Here is a 27,229-nt window from a genome sequence, read left to right on the forward strand (position 1 = left end):
TGTTAAACAGCAGGAGCAGCTGTCTTCCACACGCCCAAACATACACACTCACCACTGCACACACAACGTGGTGCACCCACTGGCCGCTTGTACGAATATTGACAAAGACGAAGTGCTTCGCCTTGAAGTCTCACTGAGTGAATTTAAAACCAATGTTAAGGGGCGCCTGGGTGGCTCAGTCGGTTGAGCGTCCCACGTTAGCTCAGGTCATGATCTTGGGGTTTGTGAGTTCGAGCTCCCCGTCGGGCTCTGTGCTGATGGCTCAGAACTTGGAGCCTGCTTCGGATTCTGTGTCTTCCCCCCCTCTCTGACCCTCCCACAGTTGCACTCTGTCTCTCTCTCTCTCTCTCTCTCAAAAATAAACATTAAAAAAAGATTTAAAAAATAAAATAAAAATAAAACCAATATCAGGGGCACCTGGGTGGCCCAGTTGGTTAAGCTTCAGACTTCAGCTCAGGTCATGATCTCGTGGTTTGTGAGTTCGAGCCCCGCGTCAGGCTCTGTGCTGACAGTTCAGAGCTTGGAGCCTGCTTCGGATTCTGTGTCTCCCTCTCTCTTTGCCCCTCCCCTATTCACATTCTGTCTCTGTCTCTGTCTCTCTGTCTCTCTCTCAAAGATAAATAAACATGAAACAAAAACCCAATATTAAATAAGGGTGCCTGGGTGGCTCAGTTGGTTGAGCTCTTGATGTGGGCTCAGGTCATGATTTCATGGTTCATGCAGTCAAGCCCTGTGTCAGGCTCCGTGCTGTTAGCTTGGGATTCCCAATCTCTCTCCCTGTGCCCTACTCGCACGCATGCTGTCTTTCTCTCTCTCAAAATTAATAAATAAGCTTGAGAAAACCAATATGAAACAAAATATTCATCATTTGGATGAATACCTCATTTTAATAGTTTAATTGGCTTTAGAAGAGATACTCCATTTAGAAATTTGTAGTGGGTGAAATACTTAGGATTCTGATGAGTACTTTCTGAATTTAAAATATTTGAAGCAGAGTTACGGGAATAAGGTGAGGTGAGTTAAACAGAGTGAACTAGAATAGCAAATTTTGTTTCCTATGGGGAAGAGATCATACACTTTGCCTTTGGGTAAGGGTTGCTTTCTCAATCACCAGCTTCATCCCGAGGCTTCCTTCTCTATGCTTTTTCACTTTGCATATTCGGTTCTGTTCTCAGATGACAGCACCCCGACCCATGCCACGTTCCATCCCTTGCCCACCATGTTTCATCATAGGCCTTATTTCTGCTTTCCATATTATATATCTGTGCATTTATTTATTTTCTGCCTCCCCATTATGAATGGGAGCCTCATAGGAGCTGGTGTTTTGTTTAACTGCCATGGTTCTGGTATACTGTGGTGTTTGAATTTTGCATTGATGAATATATAATGATGCATGTCTCGCGTATATATTCTTTTGATTTACATGCTATTCTGTATTTTTTTCTGTTGGTCTCTGTGAACGCAATTTGAATTGTTCCGATGGCTGATGCGTATTGAAGGTAAAAAAGTGCTAAAAGTAAGTGCTTCCTACCTCAGTTTGGAAAGTGTTTGGGGGACAGACGTTCCCTCATATACAATTACAAAGAGCCTCAGGACCTGTTGTGTGATCCCCTTTAGTGAGAGTATAGGGAGGGAAGAGAAGTTTGCTACTGATTTCTTTGGAGAAAGATGTTGCCAAGTGGACAGGATTAGAGGGGTTTATCTCCTTTACATCAAGCCTGGTGAACCACAGGAAGAACTTGGGACTGGGTTCAAGGCCAGTTCAGGCCTGGGGACCAAGCACTCTGAGGCAGCAGGCGGCCATCGTGGTCTCTGGCCTGCACTGCCCAAGCTTGCTGGGCAAGGGACAGGAGAGAATTTTCCATAGAACACACCTGAACTACGTGGGACAGCATCAGGTCGGGGCCTCTTCGATGCAGTTTGCTTGAGGTAGGGCCAGAACAGCAAGGGGTGGGAGGTGGCGTGGACTCCAGAAGGTTGTGGAAGCAGTCGTGAGTGATCACTCAGTGGAGAGAGGCATTGCCCGCCCCCCACTCCCGCTGGGGTCCCCAGTGACAGGACTTCCCCAAGAGTCCCACGGGAGAAATGGTGAGCTTAATCACCTGCCAGACCCGTAGGGCTCAGATCCACACAGCCAACGAACAGCCCGTCCTCCTGCCTTCTCCTGGCTCCACAGCTTTCGCCTCCTGGAAGGTGGGCGGCATCTGACAACGGGTCTTACTTAGCGTGGGGTGGTGATGGCAACAGAAAGAGGAAGGTGACCTTTGAATGAAGACGGAAGGTTGAAATTTTATCTAATGATTTTGCCTGGAACTTATCCCAATGAGAGATTTGAAATTCTGTTTTGCAACTTAAAATGACTTTAGCGACTGTCATTATAGAAAAGTGAACAGAAAAATCATAGGATTTACCCAAATCCCCATCCCAAGGCAGTGAAAGATTAGTTGCATGAAACACTTCTCCTACTATCCTTTCAAAAGATGTGCCTTGGTATGTCACTAATCAGGCTATGAAAAACTTACCCGTTACATTGTTTTCCAATATTTCTGTAGACACTTTGGAAATAAATTTGCCGGGGCATCTGGGTGACTCAGTTGGGCGTCCGATTTCAGCTCAGGTCATGATCTTGCACAGTCTGTGATCTCGAGTCCCACATGGGGCTCTGTGCTGACAGCTCAGACCCTGGAGCCTGCTTTGGATTCTGTGTCTCCCTCTCTTTCTGCCCCTCCCTTGCTTGCTCTCTGTCTCTGTCTCTCTCAAGATAAATAAACATTAGAAGAAATACATTTGCCATGTATATTAGAGCAATGTTGTAGATAATGTTGTAGGCTGATCCAACAGTCACTTGCAAATCCCTATTCTCCTTCTAGAACCTTGTATTGTAGAGGCTTGGTTTTCCCCGCCTTCCTTGCAGCTAGGGGTGGCCAATGAGAAGCAGGAGTCTGTGGGAACATTCTTGTTTTTCTGATAAAAGAGGTAAAACTGTTTTCTTCCCTTTCTCCCTTTCTCCCTTCCTCCTACATTGAATATGGAAGTATTAGAACTGGATGAGCCATTCTATGACGAGGAAGGAAAGTCCCAAAACATCACTGGAATGCTGGTCTTGAGACTGGTGAACAATGGCATTCCTCTAGACTTCCTGACCCGTGAGAAAAACAAACCATTATCAGTTTAGCTACTGCTAGTCGGGGAATCAGTTACTTGCAGCCCAAAGCATTTTGAACAGACCCCAAAGCAAAACAAAACAAAGCCTGATTGATGTTAGGAATGAAGTTGCTATTTCCCTATATGCAGCCCGTTCATTCATCTCAAACATCTTAGCAACAGTCATGGCTAGTATTCTGTACTAGGCCCTTGGGGTACCAAGAGGAGTGCAATGGGGCTCCCACTGCAATGAATAAAAATGAGTCATAGTTACTAAAAAACATGATATGTGCTATAATACCAACAGTGAATATGCAGTGCACACGTTATGCAGAAAGAAGGAGCCCGGAAGAGACGGGGGAAGCTGGGACAAGTAGTCAATCTTGGAGGACGACTTAGAGATTTATCAGATGGAAAGTGATGGGAAGGGGACTGCAAGTAGGTGAGGACAGTGCAGGCAGGGGGCAGCGAGGCCATGTGAAGTGATTGTATTCTGTGAATATTATAGTTTAATAGTGATAGGGCTCGGGCTCATGGAGTTGGCTCGCCCACTGACAGCTGTGCAGCTACAAGTAAGGCGTGTGGTTCCATTTTCCTTGCCTGGAAATTAAGGGTTTATGTACTTTGTAGGGTTTGGGGGGAAGATCCAATGAGCTAAGTCACATAAGGATTTTAGTAGGTGTTTGGCACATAGTAAGTATTCCATAACGTTTACGTGTTACTATCAGCTGGTCACGGAGACAGACAGTGGGGTGGCCTCAGAGGAATTTGAGAAGGTTGACCAGGGCTCCGTTGTGATGGGCCTTGTCCATGCAGGATAACTTGAACTTGATCCCACAGTCATCAGGAAATTCTTGCAGGTTCTGGAGCATAGAGGTCAACCAACAATGGGCTCCTCGTTGTCAAATCCTACGGGCACTTTATCCACGTGATTGATACTGTTCTTGAAGGTTTTCATCTCACAGATAGCATTTTTTTCTTGGTTTTGTTCCTATTTTAAGTTTGCCTCCTTCCAAGTCATCCTCAGTCTTTCTAGAATGCAAATTATATCACCTAACCTGATTCAAATCCGAAAGTGGCTCCCATTCCCCTCATGTAACTGCAGATGTGTGTAAGGACTTCATGGTATCCCTGCAGGTGCTCTCGGATCACATTTCTGTGCCTTTGCGTGAATCCTCCCCTCGGATTCCATCATAGGAAGCTACTTGGGATGCCTCAGCTTTATTGCTATTTTTTTGACTCCATGATTTTAGAGGTCCTATTTTTTCTCCCTGAGAGATTTTTTCCTTTTTCTGTTTGGCTTAAGGTTTTACTCATTCTTCTAGGACTTCACATATCCACAATATTCTCATCTTTTTATTTTCAAGCCAAACAGCCTTACGCTGACTCATTAAACAAAGGAACAATGATTTGTCACTCTTCGGTCTTTACATAACTGGTGCACATTCCCCAGAAGGGACTAATTTCTTGTTTCCCTCTGATCAAAGACATGCTATCAGGCACATTCCATTTCATAAAACCACAAAGTGTTGTTTCAGGGGAAATTAGCTCAGCCTTGAGCTACGTTTCCACACTGCAGTTGACTTGGTGAGACGGAATAAAGCCCGGTTACTATTTCAGAATTTTTTACATTGGATTGGACTGGTGGTTTGGTTGTTACCCTGGAGAGGGTTTTCAATTACTAAGATGAGTCATTTTAGGGACTGGAAGGAACTGGAGAATTTTTATCATCCAGGAGTGATGGGGAATCTAGGGTCCAAGCCCTGCCGTCCTCTGTCATCCAGGGAAAGGGAAAGAAGTAAGTACCAGGACAAATTAAAACAGGGCTCGTGAGAGAGAACAACATTGTTTTCTGCTTCTGTCCTGCTGAATCTGGCTTGTGCAATAAAATAATTTTATTTGTTCGTCTCTACAACTGAAATAGGCTGAAAGGATGGTCCCAGGACTCCCCCCCCCCGCCTTTTTTTTTATTGTGTCTGGACTCATTCTAAAAGAAGAGACTATGGTTTTGGCTTTTGCTGTTCTGAATTTTATAATATACTCCTACAGAATGAGTTAGGGCTCAGCTAGACATTTACTGGAATGCATCATTTTTACAAATTTCTTTCTCATCTTAAATAGTGGTGAAAGTTCATGAACAAAGATATTTATTGGTCTGTGCACTTCTGAAAAATTAAAATGCCCTTGTATTTATCAGTAGGGTTGAGTAGCCTAAGATATTTCTTCTCAATGGAAAATTTGGCAATTATTAGAAATACAATTATTACAGTGATAAAAATTGGAAAAACACTGTGTACCCATAATATTACTGTAATCATATAAAAAGCCCTTAAATTGATGGCCATAAAAATGTTGTTTGTATTGGGGTTTTAGAATTATGTATAATGTTTGAGCTTTTATCTACTTTTCTGTATTTTCCAGATATTTATTTATTCCTTTTCCTCCCTTTCTTTCTCCCCTCATTTCCTTTATGTAATTCCTTCTTCCCTCCCTTCCTTCCTTCCTTTCTCCCTTCCTTCCTTCTTCTGTTTTTCCTTCCTTCCTTCCTTCCTTCCTTCCTTCCTTCCTTCTGTCCTTTCTTCCTTCTTCTGTTTTTCCTTCCTTCCTTCCTTCCTTCCTTCCTTCCTTCCTTCCTTCCTTCCGTCCTTTCTTCCTTCTTCTGTTTTTCCTTCCTTCCTTCCTTCCTTCTGTCCTTTCTTCCTTCTTCTGTTTTTCCTTCCTTCCTTCCTTCCTTCCTTCCTTCCTTCCTTCCTTCCTTCCCTCCCTCCCTCCCTCAATACTTCCTTCCTTTCTTCATATTTACTGCACACCTATTCTGTGTGAGGACCTCTTTTAGGCTCTGGGAAGCTATCAGCAAACAGAATAGACGTCAGTTCCAACTTTGGTTTTGTGGCCAGTTGGGGCATGGGTCGGAGAGGAGAGAAATAGAGGGGAGGTAACAAGTAGGAAGGGATGACCCCAAATCCAGGTCAGAGATGATGGATGCATGGGCTACAAGTGTTGCTCTGCCCCCCTTCCTTCTCATATAACCTCCTTCTGGATAATTTCCTTCTCCTGTGTTTCATTCAGGCCTCTTCTCACATGTCATTTAGAAAGTTCTACGGCCATCTTAGCTCTTTTCCTCTCTTATCTTGTCCTGCCCCAACTCCCTCCCCCCACCTTTAAATAGTACTTATCCCTACTTGGCTGCCACCATAGGAGGAATTCATATATCCTTTGTCTATTTATTAATCGGCTTCCTTCCCTAGAATGCAAGCATGAGATGTTGACTTTGTTTTGTTCATTGTTTATTCCCGTCATTTAGAAATGTGTCCATCTAGCACAGAGGAGGGGTTTAACAAATATTATCTGAATGATTAAACAAATGATTTCTAAATCTATATCCTTAGCTTTGACATCTTGTTTGAGTTCCAGATTTATATTTCCCATGCAGACTAACGCTTTAGAGTGTATCCTGAATATACTTCGAACTCCAGATGTTCGAAGATACTTACGATCAGCCCCCTTTCCCAGCCAGATCTGCTTCACTTCTTGTGAAATCCCCTCCATTAGGGGCCTTTCTTTTCCTCAAGGCTTTAATTCTGTACCACATCACGTTTGCCTGTCTCCCTAGGAGAGAGCATAAGGAAAGCAGGTAGACCCGGGGGTTATCAAAGGATTTATGCGTGGAGGATTTATCCTGGGGGATCGTGCTCAGCAGCTCAGTGAGATTTTCTCCTTGGTGATATCCTAATGCATTTGCATGTACAGTGTCGTCTGATTGAGAAAGCGAATATTCATCCATTAGGGTTTTCTGGCCTCTTCTCTGATTGACTGTGCGTACTCGTTCCAAGTAGGGGAAGAGCTGCATGATTTACAGACTTTCCTTTTTAAAATGTTTATTTATTTTGAGAGAGTGCGCACGCAAGCGGGAGAGGTCAGAGGGGGGAGAGAGAGAGAGAGGGAGGGAGCATGAGAGGCAGAGAGAGAATCCCAAGCAGGCTGTGCACTCTCAACAGAGAGCCTGATGCGGGGCTCTGCCCCACCAATGGTGAGATCATGACCAGAGCCAATATCAAGAGTCCCAGCCTTAACCGGCTGAGCTACCAGGCACCCCAGCCTTTCCTTTTTAAATGTGGTTAGAAGGAAGGGATGGAATATTCTGTATGGGTACTCTATTATTGCTGATAACTAGTTCTGAGTAATATTTTTTTGTGCAAGAGGGGGAAAAGTGATAACTGAAAAACAGTCATTAATATCATTTTTTTTTTTTGCGCCAACACTAAAATTTAATTCTATTCCTGGTATTAAACAAGAAGCACACAAGTTTACTTCCTCAGGACATAGCCTTTGAATTGTCGTAATAGATGTTGCCTCCCCCCCCCCCCCCCGCCCCTGATGGGTCTCATCCTTACCTCTGAGAAATAAGCCAGAGGAAAATAATGGTACGTTCTGAAGCTTCGTCAAGCTAGCACGCTTTCAAATTACAAGGCAACATTAGTTCCTTTTGGGTGATTCCATCAACTCTTTTTTTAAAAAAAATTTTTTTTTAATGTTTATTTATTTTTGACACAGAGAAAGACAGAGCGTGGGTGGGGGAAGGGAAGAGAGAGAGGGAGACACAGAATCAGAAGCAGGCTTCAGGCTCCGAGCTGTCAGCACAGAGCCCGCTGCGGGGCTCGAACCCACAGGCTGTGAGATCATGACCTGAGCCGAAGTCGGACGCTTAGCCGACTGAGCCACCCAGGGGCCCCTCCGTCAACTCTTAAGGCCTGTTTCCGATATCAAGGAGCTTGCAGGCGTCATGGGAAAACAGGCTACCGACCATGAAATATGGCCAAAATAAGTTACGTGTATTTCAACACGGCATAGAATATGTTTATGTATATCGTCATCTATTACTTTCTATTACTTTCTTACTGCTCCTTCCTCCAGCAGACCGAATCATTGATCCTACTTTTGTGCCTTAAAAACAATCACGAAACCGCGAAAGGCTCTTCTTTCCGCAGCCACCACGGCGGTAGCTTGTGCCTGCGAGGCCACCAGAAGTCTTATTTGGAGACGCTGCCAGGGATGAAAAGTCATTAAAGGCGACGGAGGCGTAGGCCCCAGGAATGTCTAGTTGCGCCCCTCACGGCCCTGTCGAACCCCGCCGGGGAAAACGCACGCGCCTTCTCCGCGAGGGCGCCGCGCGGACTATTAAGTGTTTCAAGTCCTCGGGCCTTGGCGCCTCGGCGGACGCGGGCGGCGGGGCGGGGCCTGCGGGCAGGGCGGGGCGCCCACGCGGCTAACGGTCCAGGCGGGCGGGCGCGTGCCCGCGGGCGGCGTCTCCTGGGGCCCCGCCGGCCGGGAGCGCGCCGCCGCCGCCGCCGCCGCCGGCCTCGCCCCGCCCCGCCTCCGCGGCCGCCGCTTCCTCTCGCGTTTCCAGCTCGGCTCGTGCCGCCGCTCCCGGAGATGCGGCTGAGCCGGGCCGGGGCGGCGCCCGCCAGCGCCATGAGGATCCCGCGCTCGGTGCCCGCCCCGGGCCTCTCGGGGCGGCGGAGGCGGCCGTGAGCGGGCGCGGCGCGCTGGGGCGGACGCGGGCCCGCGCTCGGCCGGGACGCTCGCGATGGGGGACAGGTAACCCCGCCCGGGCCGGGCCGAGCCCAGGGCCGCGAGGCTCCCCGCCCCCCCCCCCCACCCCGAGACCCCGCGCGGGAGGGCCCCCCACGTGGCCCCCACTGAAGGTCCCTTTGCCTTTTGCACAGGTGGCTCCGGGTGACCGTCCTCCCCGGCTGCGTGGGCTGCAGGACCGTGGCCGTCCGGGCGTCCTGGACCGTGCGCGACATCAAGGAGCGCATCTTGGCGGAGACGGGCTTCCCGGTGTCGGAGCAGCGGCTGTGGCTCGGCGACAGGGAGGTACGGCGCGCCGGTCCCCGCTCCCTGTAGGACGGTGGGCCCGCCTCTGTGCTCGGGGTTGTAGCGCATCCACTTGCTAAGTCAGTGGGCTCGCTGAGACGGAAACCGGGCGGGTTTCATTCTCGCGTCGTGGAGGGCAGAGGTGGCTTTAGCGATCACCCGGGACGTGATGCTTTGTGAGTAACACGGTCAAGAAGCGCACGGGGTTTCCCCTCGCGAGTGGCAATTTTAATGGATCTGCCGGTTCAGCGTTTGTGTCACCCTGCCCCCTGCCCGCCGTTTTGTCTGAATCTTCACTTCCTGAAATTAAGGTACTTTTTCGATGGGCATTGTAGCCAGAGGGTTTTTGTGCTGGTTTACTTGTTTTGAAGTGACTTAACCATTACTCAGATTTTTCTTTTTTTGTGTGTGTTAAAAATTTTTTTAATCTTTTATTTTTGGGAGGGAGAGACAGAGACAGAGAGAGAACGAGAGAACGAGTGGGGGAGGGGCAGAGAGAGAGGGAGACACAGAATCCGAAGCAGACTCCAGGCTCCGAGCTGTCAGCACAGAGCCCGCCGAGGGGCTCGAACTCATGAACGGTGAGATCATGACTTGAACTGAAGTCCGCGGCTTAACCGACTGAGCCATCCAGGTGCCCCCAGATTTTTCTAATTGTGTTGTGTACTTAACTGGAATAATCCTCACCTTCACACCCCCCCACCCCCCCCACCCCCCCCCCCCCAGTTTTGAATCACAGAAATTTAGGCAAAGGATCTTCAGACTATATTATAGAAACTGTTCTTTCCCATTAAAATTTCTGGGGTGCAAATGAATGGCTTCAATCAAAACTTTGAAAGATGGGACTATTTCATATTGTGATCTATATATTCTTTAAGTTGTGAAAAAAACTAAATTTCCTTAAAGGAGTTAAATGGAAACATTTTACTGAAAATTAACCCATTCTTTTATCCTAATAAATACCTTCACTTTTTAGAAGATAAAAGAGCCTTTCCAGGATTTAGAAGAGGCAAAAAAAAAAAAAATGTTAAACAGATATACAAGGAATACTGAGCCACACAGAATGACCTTACAAGTCTCGGATTTGTATCCGGTACAAACATTGGTATTTTTCAATCCCTCAGTGTAATCTTGACCGTCTGTGTACCTGGGTCCACACCATGGTCTCTTGACCACTTAGACACGGGTTCACAGTTAAACTGGTCTTATGTTCCTCCACAGCTCAGCCCTTCTTACGTATTTGGTAGCACATAGACATGTGTCTCGTTAGAGGACTTTGGACAGAATTGAGGAGCAAATTATGAACTTTTTAAGAAGCTTATTCTTCTATAAATATTTGTCATTCTTACCTCTTTCTCTGGGCCCACCTCTGTCTCTTAGCTTTCCTGTCTATAGTCTCCTGGTTCTGTACCCACTTCTTTGGTTATTCCTCTGGGTCTGCTTTGCCATCTCGTCCCCTACACGTGGTCAAACCCTGAGGCTCAGTCGTGGCTCAGTCTTGCCTGTAGAAGTGCTTTTGGAGGTGTCTGTGCAAAGCATTGGTATGGGATAGTGAATGTGGCCGTGGTGCATAGAGAGTTTCAGACTGAGTGGCTGGGTGAGGGGGGGTCTGGTTAGGAAGCTTGTGCTGTCCTGAGCTAGTGAGGTTCTAGATCGTGACCGACTGTCACAGTGAAACTAGAAGGAAAGGATATACAGGAGGCTTTGGAAAGATGTGATTACGGCAGTTGGTACAAATGGATGTGCGTGTGTGCATGTGCGCAGGGTAGAGGGGTAGATGTGGAGAGGCAGAAGGTCTCGCCAGGGATGTTCACAAGCCTTGAGTCAGACCCAGAGATAATGGAATCCTAAATATGTCAGGGTAAGCAGGAAGCAAAAGCTGTTGAGGACTCCTTGTCACTCACGGGTTTGGGTCCGTTTGGGACATAGTTGGCATCAGGCACTTTCTCAGTCCTCAGTCTTTCCGGGCCATCCGCCACCTTCATTGTCCTTGTCCCTCTTTTGCCTTCCCTGGCCTGGAAGTGGAATTTGTAAGTTCTTCACTTTGCCTCCGGTCTGATGAAGAGACTGTCTCATTATAGCTGTTTCCTCTGCACCGAATGTGGTCGAGCCTCAAACTAGGAGGTGTGAAGCATGACTTGACTTTCCTGTCTTTTAATTGATCAAAAATGTCCTTTCTGTCACCTCTTGAGTCTTAGAACCTCCTTGTGTTCTTGACAACTGAACAAAGGCAGAAGGGTCGGGAGATCCAGGTTGTAATTACTATCGTATTGTTTGCTTAATAATTTGGAAAGAGTTGTTTCATAGTCCATGAAAATGATCATCTCTGAAGTTTTTGAGGGAGTTTGTATACTAGTCTATATACTAAGTCTGAATACTAAAGACTTAACTGGGCAACTTTTAAGATTTCATTGCCTCTGGAGAGGAGTAGGACCAATGTTACTTTGCTTGGTTGGAGCGGTGTAGGGTCTAGGAAGGAGAGAGGCCCAAGCCAGATTCCTTAATCTTGGCAGACTCCGGAGGGGAAAGCTGAGAGCCCTGCTGAGGTCAGTTATCTGTGCTGCTCGATTTCTCTTTGGGAGAATCACTTCCCTGTGGACAGGTCACTGATGACACTGCACCAAAAGCATTCGCTGTCAGGCTCCCGTAGCCAGTTACATCTGTGTTTACGAACGCGATTCTACCCTGTCTTCTTCCTGTTCAAGGCCTCTTTAAGACCTGCAGACTTCTTCCTGCATTAAAAATTGCCTCCCTTCCTCCCTTCCTGCCTTTCTTCCTTCAGATAAACCTCAGCTGTGCTAAATTGGACTAGTAATCCTTGGTTTATGCATGGCTCTCACTTAGTAATTAAGTGGTTAATTAACTAACTATGGAATGAACAGCTTTGATGACATCATCCAACTGGAGAAGAACACTGTTGGTAGTTTGTATTTACCTGTGTGCTCCTCTCCGCCCCAGCCCGTGTGCCTCTTTTCCCTTACCCCTTTGCATTTATTATTCTGTTGCCTTTTTTCTGGTTGTTTCAGTCGTTTTATCATAAGTGTGTATATTTATGTGTGTACATATGTATACCTAGGAACACATATATCCATATATGTGTATGTGTGGGTCTGTAACCTAAGTCTATAACCTGTGTGATACACTGTTTACTTTTAGTTCTTTGTGAACTTTATAAGCTTATTATTCTATATGTGGTAACTTGGAGTTATCTTTTTAAAGTCAGTATTATGTTATGAATATTCACCCAGAGTTATGTGCAGCTTAGTTAACCCATTTTTTCATTGCTGGATGATGTTCCGCTCTGTCAATATGTTATAGAATTGGGGTTGTTTCTAAAATAATTGTGGTTAGCAACGGTACTGCTAGGATGATTCTTATTCATATTTCCTGTGCAGGGAGTTTTTAGTTTTTACAGGCTTGCTTTAAGATTCAGTGGGAGTGTGTGTGTGTGTATATATATACATATATATATATATATATATGTATATATATAAAATACTATATATAATACAAATTGTATATAATTATTACATATAATACCATACATATAGTATTATATATTGTATATATTATACGTATATAATTCTATATATACTATACTATAATAGTATATACTACTATATATATACTATATAATATGTAATACATGTAAATGATAAATATTTGTGTTTTAGAAATGGGGACTAGAATGATGATACACAGAAAGTAAGGAGGCCAGATGAGAGATTGTCATAAAAATCCAAGAAATACTGAGAGTCTGAGCATGAGCACTTGGAAACGGAGAAGAGCAAGTTAGGTCTGAGGGAAGCTGGGGATGGACCTGGTAGCACCTGGAAGGTTAATTGGCCATGTGGTTTGCAGAGAGAGTGAGAGAGAGCAAGAGAGAGAGAGAGCGCGAGAGCGAGAGCTTCTCCCGCGTTCCCTCCGAGGTGCAGAGGTAGAAGGTGCCCCTATTAATAGAAATATACAATAAAAGATGGCAGAGGAGGGTTTGGAAGGAAACCCAGTGAGGTCACTTTTGACGGGTTGAGCTTTAGGAACCTTGGAGGATCTCTGTGTGGGATGATGGTAGACAGTTGGAAACACTGACTTTTTGATACGGTGAATGATGTCATTCGCACCCTGTCGGGGAGTGTTAAGTTACGAAGATTCTTGCAGGTGAGCTTTTGGGTGACTTTTTGCAGGCTGTTGACGTGTGAGAGGTCATCCCATCTTAGCACTTGAGGAGTGCTGGGGAACAGGTTGATCTGGCCTTGGCTTCTGAGCGGTACATTTTGGAAATGTAAAAAGGAAGATTTTGTTTATGTTGACGATCCCAATTTATCATTAAAAGTTTACGTTGTTTCAAAGCAGATATGTATCTTTATCTGTTTTGTAATTAGTTAAGGAAAAGTCCTGTCAGGTTTTAAGGAAACTTTTTGACTAGATTTCTGTTCTTTGAAATGTTCACTTGTCCACAGTAACTGATTTCCTAATAAGAAAGGTCAACAAGCATTATTTCTTAAGTGAGAAAAACGATGGAGGTAGTTTTGAGTGAACAACGTTGCTCTTCATACATACTGTTTTCTTTTCTTTTCTTTCAGTTATCTGACTGGATCAAGATTGGAGATCTGACTTTCAGAAACTGTCATCTTTTTGTAAACCTTCAATCAAAAGGCTTAAAAGGGGGAGGTATTGCACTGCTTTTACCAGGAGCCTGTGCCGTTTTTAGTTGCATAACGGTTATGTTTTAAACGTGCAATGAAGGTATATTCCACGGGATGTGATGAGGCTGTATCAGGCTGGAAAACCAGGGTGGGCAGAGCTAGCGAATTTTCTATGAGAACGTGTGGGGTGTAGTACCCTGCGAAGCAGAGTCCTGCCCGGGCTTGGGCCTGCTGGGTCCTGTACCCCGACGATGCAGATAAATTTGTAGTGATGATTTCGTTATTTTACGCCCAGTTTTGTTTGTGTGTTTTTCTGTGCGTCTGAGAAGTTACTTCCCTTTCCCCGTCCTCTCTATACTTCCCTGTCAGCTCTCCGAAGGTCACCGGGTCAGTCAATTCTAAGCATCTCTCGGTGAGGAAATGCTTAAGGGTATTTGAACTGGACAGCTATTGGGACAGTGACTGGGCCGATTTCAGCGTAATCAGAACGTCAGTTGAGTTTGAGAATATCAACAATGGCCCAGTAGCCACCACTATCTCTGGCTTATTTCTTAGCGGCAAGAGCACCCACAAAAGACTGCCATTGACTTCGCTTGCTCTGGAACCTGGCGACAGCCCGCCCCATGCTCTCCGTCTTTGAATGAATAATCTTTTGTGATATATGGTCTGTTTGTGAGCCTTTTTTAAAAACCGAATTTTGTACTTTGATTAAAAAGGTGGAGATTTGATAAATGAGTCCGCTCTGCTCTGTACTGTGTCTAGCCAGGTAGATGTTCAGAGCTGAGAGCTGCGACAACTCATGTGAAGTCATAACTTGTCCAAGTTTCCTTAGGTCTTGGAACCAAACAGCACGTGGGCAACAGCCGGGGGATTTTTCTTCTAAAATCAGTTTTTAAGTGCGTTCTGTGCTTTAGGTCGGTTTGGTCAAACAACCCCACCGCTTGTTGATTTTCTCAAGGACATTTTAAGAAGATATCCGGAAGGAGGACAGATCCTTAAGGTAGGGGCGTGTGTTGTATACGTGTGTGAATTTACTTTGGTAAAAAAAAAGAGTTGGGAGTCCCGGTGGCGTTTAACTTTTGAAACACGTTGTCTAGATTTGAACAGCTGCACTTCCTTCCCTCCGCACCTGCTGGCTCGGCCGGGCTGTGAGTGCGGCCGTCGTAAGTACGCGAGGGTTCAGAGGCAAAGGAGCCCACTCAGTTGCTGGCTGCTGTAGTCAAGCACAGTGTGGCTCTAGGAACGCTTTTTTCAATAATCTTATGTAAATACATAATGTAATTTTATAACTTCTGTGGAACATCATGTGGGGCCACTGCAAACCAACCGGTTGACCGAATGGACAAAATAATTCAAACCCACATTCAGGGGCCATGAGCACATTTGACCCCTGGGTTTAGAAAGAGGTTTAATTCTTCTTTTTTTTTTTAAATATGAAATTGATTGTCAGATTGGTTTCTGTACAACACCCAGTGCTCATCCCAACAAGGTGCCCTCCTCCATGCCCATCACCCACCCTCCCCGCCCTCCCACCCCCCATCAACCCTCAGTTTATTCTCAGTTTTTAAGAGTTCTCTTATGTTTTGGCTCCCTCCCTCTCTAACCTTTTTTTCTTCCTCCTTCCCCTCCCCCCTGGTCTTCTGTTAAGTTTCTCAGGATCCACATAAGAGTGAGAATATATGGTGTCTGTCTTTCTCTGTAGGACTTATTTCACTTAGCATAACACTCTCCAGTTCCATCCACGTTGCTACAAAATGACTTTAGTTGTTTATTTCTATTTACAGTGTATTCTTTTAGTTTGAATACACTCACTGAAAACCAAAAACCAAAAAACCAAACAACCATAAAAGAAACCACTAATAGAAGAACGTGCAAAAATTATTTGGTGTTTAAGCTTCATAAGAAACCTCCTCAATTAACTGTAAAAGTAGATCAACTACTATGCATTTTTCTTCCCCCTAATTTATTTTAATGTTTATTACCTTTCATATCCTGGTGTTCATTATATGTTTTAGTTTGGATGCCAAGTTTCTAGAAAGTAAGGATTAGGTGTATTTAACTGAACTTAAGTAGTTGTTCTTGGAAAGGTGCTGGTTGCAGATTGCTCCCATCGTTAGTGATTTTAATGACGGTATGTTGGAGCAAATTAAGGTCATCTTTCAGCATAGGTTCACAGAAGGTTCACAGAAAGTGAGCTTGGAAACTGTTTTATTTCAAGATGCTAGGACAGTATGGGAAAAGTGTGGATTGTCAGGGGGTAGACAGAGGTGAATAGAATCCATTTAAAATTTTTTTCAAGTTTATTTATTTTTAGAGAGAGAGAGAGAGTGAGTGAGCAGGGGAGGGGCAGAGAGAGAGAGAGGGAGAGAACCACAGGCAGGCCCCGCACTGTCAGCACAGAGCCCGATGGGCTCAGACTCACGAACTGTGAGATCATGACCTGAGCCGAAACCAAGAGTCGGACATGTAACCCACTGGGCCACCCACGTGCCCCAAAGCTAAGCGACTTTAAGTGAAGATTTAGTTGGTGGTAATGGGAGTAGGGGCTCGTCAGTTCAGAAGCAAGTGACTGGGGACTGAGGGGACACAGGGCAGGGGCTTGGGTGAGGTCTTTGTACACCTTAAAGTTGGCAAGCAGCCCGCGGGCCTTCGCTCTTCTTACTGCGTGCATTTGTGTGCGAGCCGGCTCGATATCATCTCTGTTCTTTGGATGTTGTGGTTGAATTCGGCAGTTAGAGATTTAATTAATAGGAATCATAGAAATTACCTACACTCAGGTCACTGTCCTCTGTGATGTTTGCTGGAACAAGTCTGGACGTAGTGTAGTGACTTGCCCAAGATCATATGCAAATTGGCACATTTATTGCCTCTTCTCAGAATTAGTTTGGAAGAGATCCCCTGACAAAAAGCATCCCATCCTATTTTTTGTTCAACTTGAGACTGTTAGTTGGGGCCTGGGACTTAACAGGTTTTATCTCCAGTGTTCCTCCTCTCTGCTCCCTAAAATACACAGAAATCACTCACAGATATCCAAATGGAAACAAGATCCAGCTTCTAAAGTGCTATTCGTTTTGTAGGTGAACGTTGTATTTTGCTACCGATAATTCTTATTTCTGTCTTTTATATTATAATTTCCTAATGTAAATAAGATTGCTATGTTTTAGGGATTCTTTTAGACTGAATAGGGTAGGGATAGGTCTTAAAAATCTTTTTAGAAATAGACAGTTGCGTAAATAGGAGGAATTTGTAGATGATAAGGACGTAGCTAAGGGCATGGCTCAAATGTTCGTGTTTGGGGTTGAACAGCAGGTGGGATTAAGATGCCCCACCTTTCGGTGTGCATTGGGTGAACCCTGACGCCATCCCTGGTCTCAGAATTAGCTCTCCAGTTCTGCTGTGTGCCCTCACTCGGCCACGGTGGTGTCGTGTCCCGTGGGCACCGTATCTCTTCCCTACGTGATAAAGGCTTTGCTGTTGGCATTGCCGTGGGATCAGGATAAGCTCTCTTCACTTCTCGTCCATCCTTGACTGCTTCCTCCTGTCCTTCAGGGTGAATATTACAGACTGAATTACTGTGTTTTAAAGACCCATCCATCAAAAATGAAACCAGTTGATTTGGTTTAGTCTGTGTCAGAGCTCATCCAGGAGTTGTCATCTGTTGCCTTTTCCTTACTTTAGATGCATGATGCCGGTGTTGGCTTTAAGAGTTGGACTCCTATTTCAGAGTCTGGCAGAGCTCCCTTCAGATGGACCAGAGCCCCACATGTTTTTGGTGGGCCCGCCAGAGTGATTGGGGCTGTTGAGAAAAAGGATTTTGGGGGGACTACCGATGGGTGTGTAAGCCTTGTAGTTTGCTCTTTCCTTTCTACACTGCAGAGGTGTGATCACCAAACAAATCCGCCAAACAAATAACATTGCTGCCTTCTTTACGGGAAAGGAATGAGTCAGTCCTGACTGTGAAGAAGCTTTTAGCTTTAGTGCAGGAGAAAGACAGGGTCAGGGTCAGATTGCAATTCCTCAAGCATGCAGACTACTAAGCGGTACATATGAACCGATACATTTTTCCTCAGAAGAGGTGAGTTTGGTAAGGGACTGGTAAATAAAGGTCTGTCTTTGGTAGCTGCTTGAGAACAAGCTGCCCGTCCCAGAACCAGAACCACCTGTGCACCTTTCAGAGGTGGAGTCATTTCTTTTGAATGAAGGCTTGTATAGATTGTAAGTCAGCGTTGTAAACAGTGTCAGGATTTGTACTGGGGGACAGGAGATGGCAAGTTAAAGGTTGCATGTTAAGTGTGTCATTGGAGAGGGACTCACGAGCTCTCAACCGTGCTCTCCTCTGCGTGTGGCAGTTACTTGCAGTCATATCCCCACCGGATTTAAAGGTAGTGATGCCGGTCGTTGGTTTCTGTGACTGAAATGTAATTACTTTTCAAACAGTATAGGAAGTTCAAAGATGGGCAATAGATTGCTGTGTTATTAAATATTATTTTTTGGTGTATTTTCTTGATTAGGAATTAATTCAGAACGCAGAAGATGCAGGGGCCACAGAAGTTAAATTTTTATACGATGAAACTCAGTATGGAACGGAGACTCTTTGGTCAAAAGATATGGCACAATATCAGGGTAAGAATCGATAATCGGTTATTGATTGATGTGGGTGGGAAGAGGGCTTGAAGGAGACAAGGGAATAAGGACAACGAAAGGTAAGACAGTAAGATAACCGTGACCAGTAGACTCCAGATACCTCGGTCCTACTCTGGGACGTGCTGTGTTCAAGAGAACGTTCATAACTTTGAGTGCAACTTACAAGTCAGATGGGGGATGTATGTGACTGTGTATGACTATATATGGTAGAAAGTTATTGAAAATAACAAGGATTGATTCTGACATCCCTGAATATATTTTAAAGAGGTGCAGGCCCTCTATTTTTGAAAACATGTTTTAGGATTTAGGAGGGTGATCAAAACTGTTGTTAACTACGTGAACGTTATATAGTTAACACTTATTAGAGCTGATATATCGTTCTCTGGTCAGACCTGGGACAGGCAGGTTGCACGTGTGTGTCGTGTGACGAGGCGCGAGGAGACCTGCCATGCCTGGCGGCTGCCCGTGTGGACCGGGCTGCTCCTGCCTCGGTGATGGGGGCAGGCGGCCCCTCTGCCGTCGTCCGGTTTCATGATGACGGCTGCCGGGTCAGGCGTCCCGGTTCTGGCATTCCTGATCCTGTAGCCGTGGTTGGAAGATACCGGGCGTGGATCGGAGGGAGGGTCTTTGGTTCAGGTCCTGGTCCCGCACGGGCCCACCCCCTGGCACATCTCCCCTGGGCACCGGTTCGCCTGGCGGCCGCTCCGATCCACCTACTCACTCACCGTGACCGAGCGGACGGCCTGGCCCCGCTTCACTTCAGTCTGCTCTCCTGTAAATGGTAATAAGAACAAAACCTGCCTCCCAGTGATTTTGTGGGTGAAGAGAGCTCCTCTGTGTGATAACATTTTACGGCTGGCGTCACACTGATATTAATCATTATGTGTGTACCTTAGAGCCACGAAGGGGACAGTGTGAGGAGATCCTAGAAGTAGTTTGCTTCAGGCTCCGACCCAGCATCTAGGATTTTTGCTTCCAGCCTTGACTTTACCTCATTTGGAAAAGTATTTGAAATAAAAATTATTTAACCGAATCAAGTACAGTGGACTCTGGGGGGACATGGGGGTTAGGGCTGTTGACCCCGTGCGGTCAAAAATCCCTGTATGACTTCTGACTCCCCCCAGACTTAACCACTGATAGCCTAGTGTTGACCAGAGCATCTTATCTGGAACATAAACAGTCGGTTAGCACATATTTTGTATGCTATATATACTCTATCTTGTATTCTTACAGTAAACTAGAGGAAAGAAAACATAAGGAAAATGATAAGAAAAGTAAAATACATTTTTAGAACTTATAAAAAAAATCCATGTATAATCTGTGTAGTTCAAACCTGTGTTGTTCGAGGGTCAGCTGTATACGTAGATGGGCTCTTGAAAGCATTATCAGATTAGCCGATTTGAAATAAACTTGGCCACATAAAAGTAGGTAGGAGTGATCTCTGATCCCTTTATTTAACAAATATTTGTTGAGGGCCCTACATGTTCTTGCATATTCGAGCTTGTCTTTTATGTTCAGATGTGAATATTGTCTTAGCTGGTGTCATCTTGGATCTTAGTTTTGTTCCCCTTTATTGATACTTAGTTTTGCAAATGAGAACTTTTCAGTCCACCTTATTCTTGTTCTTATATTTTTATATAACCAGATGACAAACCAGTCTGTCAAATCAAGTGCATAAGAATGAGGAGATCTCACCCAGTGTCCCACCAGTAAGGATTTCAAGGATGTGGTTAATTAAGAGACACGGTGAAGGAAGGCTGGAGAAGGGTCGGACTCCCCGCTCTTCCTGCTGGGTCTGTTCGTGCTGTGTTAGGGCACACCTGGGCCTAGAGTTAGCGGAGGTGGCCTCGGAATGATGCACGAAGGCCAGCACCTACACGGTCATAAAACACGTACGTTTTTCTCCGATAGTTCAGTAGCTTGTGAGTTTTTCAGGACGTTGTGTCTCGTAAATCTGTAAATTCCAGGTTTATTTATAATCAAGTTCTGAAGCCTCCACTAGACTCCTCGGCTAGCAAACAGCATGAGTGTGTTTGCCCAGAGGTCTGTTGTCAGCGTGTTTGCAAGGAGATTGGGCTGGGTTCTCTCTCTCTCTCTCTCTCTCTCTCTCTCCCTCCCCCCCTCTCTCTCCATATTCCCTTTTAAAAGGAGAAAGTAGATTGCAGGCCTGCTGCTAACCTTTCCTTCCCAGATAACTGCAACTTTTGTTAGAGAAAATTCTCTCAAGAGGTTTATTCTTTTGTTATCTCACTCTCAGAACCAGGAGATGTTCTTTTGATCAGGGTAGATTGGGGTATTTTAAAATTGATCTGCATGATGGAGGCGGAGATTCGGTGAGATTCAAGATGAACACAGAGGTGGAATATATACAGCTTCCTCCTGAGTCCCGGAGGCGTATGATCAGATAACACCTCGATCGAAACCATGAAAAAAGAATTGGGTGATACGTGCTGGGTGTGGAGGCCCTTGAGGGGCCTGCGTCTAGCTGACCCACCCAGTTCTCTGCTGCTGCCTGTGCGGGGGGGCGGAGGGGGGGGGCTCCTCTGTGCACCACCCTGTTCAGACACTGACTGGCCCTCGTGGAAGGAATATTCCAGAAGCCAGTGAGTAAGGGCGGTTCCATGTGCAGGGGGGTCTGTCACCTGTGGATGTATAGCATCGGAACAGTTCTGATGTGTCAGTAAACCCTGAAGATCGAGGATGTGAGGAGGAAATTCCTTTTCCCGTGAAGCACTCCGCTTGAATTCCTAAGAACGTGCATCTGTTATTTGGTAACTTGACAAATGTTTTGTAAAAGCAGCTGGGCAGCAAGGGATTTTCTGGCTGCTGGCGCGGAGGAAGGTGGGTCTTCCTTCAGGCTGGCCCGCCGTGCCTCCTTCCTGGCGCCGTGACCTGATGTGTTCCCGCTGGGTTCCTAATTCCCCTCCATAGACCTGCTAGTTACGCAGGTTCTTTCTAGATTCTGGCAAGAGCCTCGCTCCCAGTCCTCATGTCCTGTGTGGTCCGTGTTGGTGGTCCCCGTTTCTGTGTCTCCAGAGGTATGTCTAACGGAGATTTGGAGGAGGCAGAACCAGACATTGCCCACTGGATGCCATTCTAAACCAGCTGTCGTTAGCTCTTGGGTGGTACGATACTTATTTTATAGATCCCTAGAACAGTTATTTGGTTAGTCGCCAATACTTACACGTACCGGTAACAACATCTGACTGTGTAGGTGATTCCTCTGTGCTGGGCGTTGGGCCGGGGCCTTCATTTGTATGATGTCATCTGCGAGTGCGGGGCTGTTCTCATCCTTACTTTACTGACGAGGAAACTGAGCCTGAGTGGCTTTAGTTTGCCTGAAGTGATTCAGTTGGCAGTGGTGGATCCGGGTCTGACATCCAGCTCCCCCGGCCCCAGAGTCCCCTTCTCCCGCTGTGGGCTTCTCCTCCTCAGACAAGCCTGGGAACTCTCATCTCCCTTCTTGGACTCGTTTACACACAGCCGTCGGGCCGTTTTTGTAAAGCGAACAATGGCCAACATCCCCGTATCGGAGCTGGAATTTATAGGTGCGCGCGAAGAGGCTTCTGGGGGGTGCTGGAATGTTCTCTGTATTTAGTTGGAGGCTTCACAGGCTTATTCACTTTGTCGGAGTTCATCCAGGCCACACATGTAAGGTCTTTGTACTTTACTGTGTGTGTTTACTTCAGTAGCTTTTTAAAAGAAAAATGTTAATTATTTTTAAATATGATGAATTACTATAGTTGAACATACTCAAACAATGTTAGAGATTCTGAAGAGAAGTTTCAAAAAGTGATGCCCCCAAAATATGTTGAATTATAAATCCACATTATAAATTCAAGTATTTTGAGAACTTTTTAAAGGGACTACTTTAGAGACAGGGTGGCATTATTCTGAGGTGCTGATTTTAAAATGTGTCACATTAATGATTACAGTAGTTAGACAAGTAATGCCTTGAATAGAAAAATCCAAAGGCTGATGGAAACAAAAACAAACAAGGTGATTATTAACATGACTGAAGGATTATTTTCCTCCTTATGAAATAATATATTAACAAGGTTGTCGTAGATAACAAGGCCTCCCGTACACGTACAGGTTATCGCATTTACAAAACAAAAATTTAAACATGCTATTTAGGAAGGAATGTTGCACAGTAATAGTGTACTCTGATTAATTTCCTTGTGTGCCCTGTGGTTTGGATGTCTAAGTATCATAACATCCTTAATTTTTCCTTTTTGGGTTTTTGACCAGCCATAATGTTTTGTTCTGCTAATAATTTTTGCTGTTAGCTTACGTTTTTGTTTTTACCGTGAACGTGGGAATCACGGTGCAGAATTCAGTCATTCCCTTCACTTTTTTCCATTTTTGCCATCAAGTAAGCGGTTTTATGTAGAGGAAGCTCCTGGGAGAGGGCCGAACGCTCTGGCTTACTTCTCTCTGAACGCCTGCACGTGCATTTCCCCCGCAGGGCCGGCTCTCTACGTGTACAACAATGCAGTCTTCACCCCCGAGGACTGGCATGGCATTCAGGAGATCGCAAGGAGCAGGAAGAAGGACGACCCCCTGAAGGTGGGAAGATTCGGGATCGGGTTTAATTCTGTCTACCATATAACAGGTAGAGTATTCGCCTTTTCTGTCACACCAGTGCCAAGTATCTTCACCTGTGTTTTGTGATTTATTTGGTTCACTTTGGAGATGATACTGCTTTAAAGGCATCGTTTCCAGATGGAAGCGGTTTCAGAGGCATCTCCCGAATTCTCTGGCAGCGGCGAGAAATATGCCAGTGAACTGTCAGCGTGTCTTGGGTTTTCTGAAGTTGCCACGGTAGCCACACCGAAGCGTCACCATGTGATGCCGAAAGTTAATGTCCTCACTGTCCAGTGGGACCGATGTGATAGTATCTATTAAGTCACTTTACGTGAGGTTTGAAATGTAGCCCTTGAAATGCCTGCACAAATTGTTACTCTCAGGATTTTTACACTGAACCTCTTTTGAGTCAGACCAACTGATGTTCATAGATTTTCTTGTACACGTTTTTAAATATCAAGCGACTAAAGACGAAAGTGTAATGCCCAGCAGTATTGAATGACGGCCAAAGTGAAGATCTTTGATTCTGGCTTCTCTACATTTTCCTCGTAAAACTTTTGCTCTTCTCAAACTTCTGAGTATTTTACTTTGTTCTGTTTATTTTTTTAAAGCACTTGTTTAAATATTTATTTTTGAGAGAGATGGAGTGTGAGTGGGGGAGGGGCGGGGAGAGAGGGAGACCCAGAATCTGAAGCAGCCTGGCTCCGAGCCGTCAGCACAGAGCCCGATGAACCGCAAGAACTCGGTTCGAACCAGCTCGAACCCAAGAACCCGCAAGATCATGACCCGAGCCGAAGTCGGACGCTTAACCGACTGAGCCACTCAGGCGCCCCCAGCTTCGAAGTATTTTAAAGATTACTTTGAAATCGTGTTGAATCTAGAAAGAATATGAGGGTTCTGGTTCATAGTTAGAGCAGGAAATACTTGGAACTTGTGGTGTAGACATCTCTAAGAATGGATGACTATGTTTCCAGAGTCAAAGCTCTTGGTATTTACTGTCGTTTGTGATAAAAGGTTTTTGTTTTTAATGTAATTGGCACTTTAGTTTCAAAACTCTGTTTGCCTTTTGAACTTGAAAGAGAAGGAAGGATTGAGCTGGCAGGGCTATAGCTATAGCTAGGGTGACCATATAATTCATTGTTCACATTGGGACACTGGTCAGAGTGCAAGAGGATGGTATTGTTCCCAAACAGCTGGCCAGCTGGCCTGAATTGGGACTACCCTTGGCAGGTGGGGGGACATAGGGTCACACTCACTATATAGCCCAGTTTTACTAAGCCTGTTTTTTAAATTGCATTTATATTATTATATAGTATTGTAAGTAAATAATACATTAAATCATATGTCACAGCATTATATAACCATCATACACGAATGCTAAGATTCACGTGTTCAGCCATTTGCATGGTACCCCGTAGGTCCCTGACATACGGAAGTTTTAAAATTTTATGGGGGCACCGACGTGAATTGCATGAGTGTGGAGACTGTTGTACAGGAATGAATTGTTTAGTCAGAGAGTCTAGCTGACTGCCAGCAAATGCTGTGGATTTGTTCCCTGTTTGAGAATGAGCACGTTTATGTGGGACAGTGTTAACTGGAGTGTTATTCTCTAATCACAGGATTTGCAAAGGTCCGACATCATGCTTTATAACTGTCAGGAGTCTCCCTGACATAATTTAAGTAACGGGAGTGTGGACACGGTGTAAAGGGAACACAGACAAGAGTGCCATCCGACCACGTTGTTGATCGATTTAGTGGCTGGGTTGGGGGACGTCACGTTTCATACTTGAAATAGCTGAGAGCTTAGGAGTCAGTGTTTGTGACGGCTCAGCCTGCTGTTGGTGACCGTTGATACGTGTGTCTTGCCTGAAGGTTAGGTGCTAATGTCAGCATGTGGGGAAAAACGTGTCGAAATCACTCTCACGGAGTCCTTACAGGGGCACCGTGGTGAAGAATTTCTCTAGGTACGGAGCATCTGACATTCTAGTCGTTTTGCCGGTGTCTAAGTGTCATCCCGTCTTTGGTTGAGAAACAGGCGAAGCAGCTGGTACCAGTTTTATGAGCCACGCTGTGCACGCAGGGCACCTCCCGCAGCACCGCACTTTCGTTCTGCGTGGTGAGATGTGCTCGGTGTGAGCGGCCGGCGGGGGGGGGAGGCGAACCCGGGGCTCACTGCAGACTCACTCGGGGGCCTTTGCTCACTGAGGAGCATGGCGGGCAGTCGCTGTGCTGTGCTTTCTCTCCCCCGCTTTTCAGAGAATCTGCGGTTGAAATTTTTATTTTGAGCCTGGGATGAAGTTGCGTTTTGCATAATTGGGTTCACGCGGCTGCGGAGATTGAGCATAAATACCCAGGTAGCCGTTGCATATCTCGTTTAACGGGTGTCTGAAGGTACATCTTACATTTGCTCAGTAATCATTAGAAGTTTCCCTGCCTGATACTTACGGAATCAAAAGAGAAACCATTATGTTTCATGCTCAGAAAAATTAAATTTCTGAAGCTAAATTTAGTTGGTTTTTAGATAAATCCGCATTAGAGTCTCTTTATGGTTTGTGCTCTTCCACACGTAATGCTTTGATAGTCAGTCTGCATTGTAATTATAATTGTCTATCACATTTCAGAGTTGTTCATGAGTGTCGAATTTTTCTTTACAGATGTTCCCTGTATCTTTAGTGGTGACCAGATTGGGATGTTAGATCCTCATCAAACGCTTTTTGGTCCCCACGAATCAGGCCAGTGTTGGAATCTCAAAGACGACAGCAAAGAAATGAGTGAACTTGCAGACCAGTTTGCGCCATTTATCGGCATTTTTGGAAGCACCAAGGAAACGTTTGTAAATGCCAATTTTCCGGGAACATTTTTCCGTTTCCCCCTTCGCCTCCAGCCTTCACAGCTTAGCAGTAACCTGTACAATAAGCAGAAGGTTCTCGAGCTGTTCGACTCTTTCAGGGCAGACGCAGACACGGTGCTGCTCTTCCTGAAAAGCGTGCAGGACGTCTCCTTACACGTCCGAGAGGCCGACGGAACCGAGAAACTGGTGTTCAGAGTGACTGCGAGCGAGAATCAGGCCCCGAGACACGAGCGGCCGAATTCTGTAAAGATCCTGGAGACTGCCATAAGCAACTATTGTAAGAAGGTCCCAAGCAACAGCATCACCTGTGTCACGTATCATATAAATATAGTTGTAGAAGATGAGGATAGGAAGGACGCCCAGAAAACGTCGTGGCTGGTGTGTAACAGTGTGGGCGGGCGAGGGATCAGCGGGAAGCTTGATTCTTTAGCCGACGAATTGAAGTTTGTCCCCATCATTGGAATAGCCATGTCTTTATCGGGAGACGGTGGCGAAGGAGGAGCCACAGCTGATCTCTCAGGAAAAGCCTTCTGTTTTCTTCCTTTACCGCCGGGTGAGGAGAGCAAAACGGGCCTCCCCGTTCACATCAGCGGGTTCTTTGGCCTGACCGACAATCGCCGAAGCATCAAGTGGCGGGAGCTGGACCAGTGGAGAGACCCGGCGGCCTTGTGGAACGAGTTTCTGGTGGTGAACGTCGTCCCCAAAGCCTACGCGACTCTCATCCTAGATTCCATCAAGCGTCTGGAGACGGAGAGGAGCGCCGATTTCCCCCTGTCGGCGGACCTCATCTACAGGCTTTGGCCCGACGCCGGCAAGGTCAAGGTGCACTGGCAGCCCGTGTTAGAGCCTCTGTTCAACGAGCTGTTCCAGAACGCGGTCCTGTACTCCGCGAGCAACCAGTGGGTCCGGCTGGAGCAGGCGTACTTCTCAGAGCTGGACGAGAGTGCGGAGTGCACCGCCGCCGTGCTCAACTACCTCCAGAGCTCAGGGAAGCACATCGTCAAGGTCCCGGCCAACCTGGCGGCCGCCGTGCAGCTGGCCGCCTCCCCCGCGAAGCCGGTGCGCAAGGTGACGCCCGCGTGGGTGCGGCAGGTGCTGCGGAAGGGCGCGCCCGCGGGCGGGGCCCGCGAGAAGCTCCACCTCCTGGAGTTCGTGCTCTCCGACCAGGCCTACAGCGAGCTGCTGGGGCTGGAGCTGCTGCCCGTGCAGAACGGCAACTTTGTGCCCTTCTCGTCATCTGTATCAGATCAAGACGTTATTTACATTACCTCAGAGGACTATCCCAGGTACGGCCCCCGCCCCTGCCCGCCTCGACTCCCAGACCCCTTTAGTGGGAAATCCACCTGTCGGCCGCGTGGGGGGCGGGGAGGCGGCGGTCAGGGGCCCGCTGGCGGGAGCATTTGTTAACGTGCCGGAGGGTCCCTTTGCACCCGCGGGAGGGTCCCTTTGCACCCGCTGAAGTGCAAAAGCGTTGGGGGCT

At 46.2% G+C, this 27,229-nt stretch overlaps 1 protein-coding gene across 4 annotated transcripts in view; it reads left to right on the forward strand.

Moving 5' to 3' along the window:
* The window catches only part of SACS (sacsin molecular chaperone), an 85,316-nt gene that overhangs the window by 35,004 nt on the left and 23,083 nt on the right, over window positions 1-27,229 (forward strand). For 2 of the 4 annotated variants that reach the window (XM_060637538.3, XM_060637541.3), the window contains exons 3-8: window positions 8,871-9,021; window positions 13,605-13,692; window positions 14,582-14,667; window positions 18,179-18,290; window positions 22,780-22,926; window positions 25,553-27,035. In XM_060637538.3, coding sequence (XP_060493521.3) covers window positions 8,871-9,021; window positions 13,605-13,692; window positions 14,582-14,667; window positions 18,179-18,290; window positions 22,780-22,926; window positions 25,553-27,035 — 2,067 coding nt within the window. Of the gene's footprint in view, window positions 1-8,524; window positions 8,743-8,870; window positions 9,022-13,604; window positions 13,693-14,581; window positions 14,668-18,178; window positions 18,291-22,779; window positions 22,927-25,552; window positions 27,036-27,229 lie in introns of those variants that run through there. The other 2 variants (XM_060637540.3, XM_060637542.3) reach the window with 2 other exon arrangements.

The sequence above is a fragment of the Panthera onca genome, chromosome A1, assembly GCF_046562875.1.
Source record: "Panthera onca isolate mPanOnc1 chromosome A1, mPanOnc1 haplotype 2, whole genome shotgun sequence".
NCBI classification, from domain to species: domain Eukaryota; kingdom Metazoa; phylum Chordata; class Mammalia; order Carnivora; family Felidae; genus Panthera; species Panthera onca.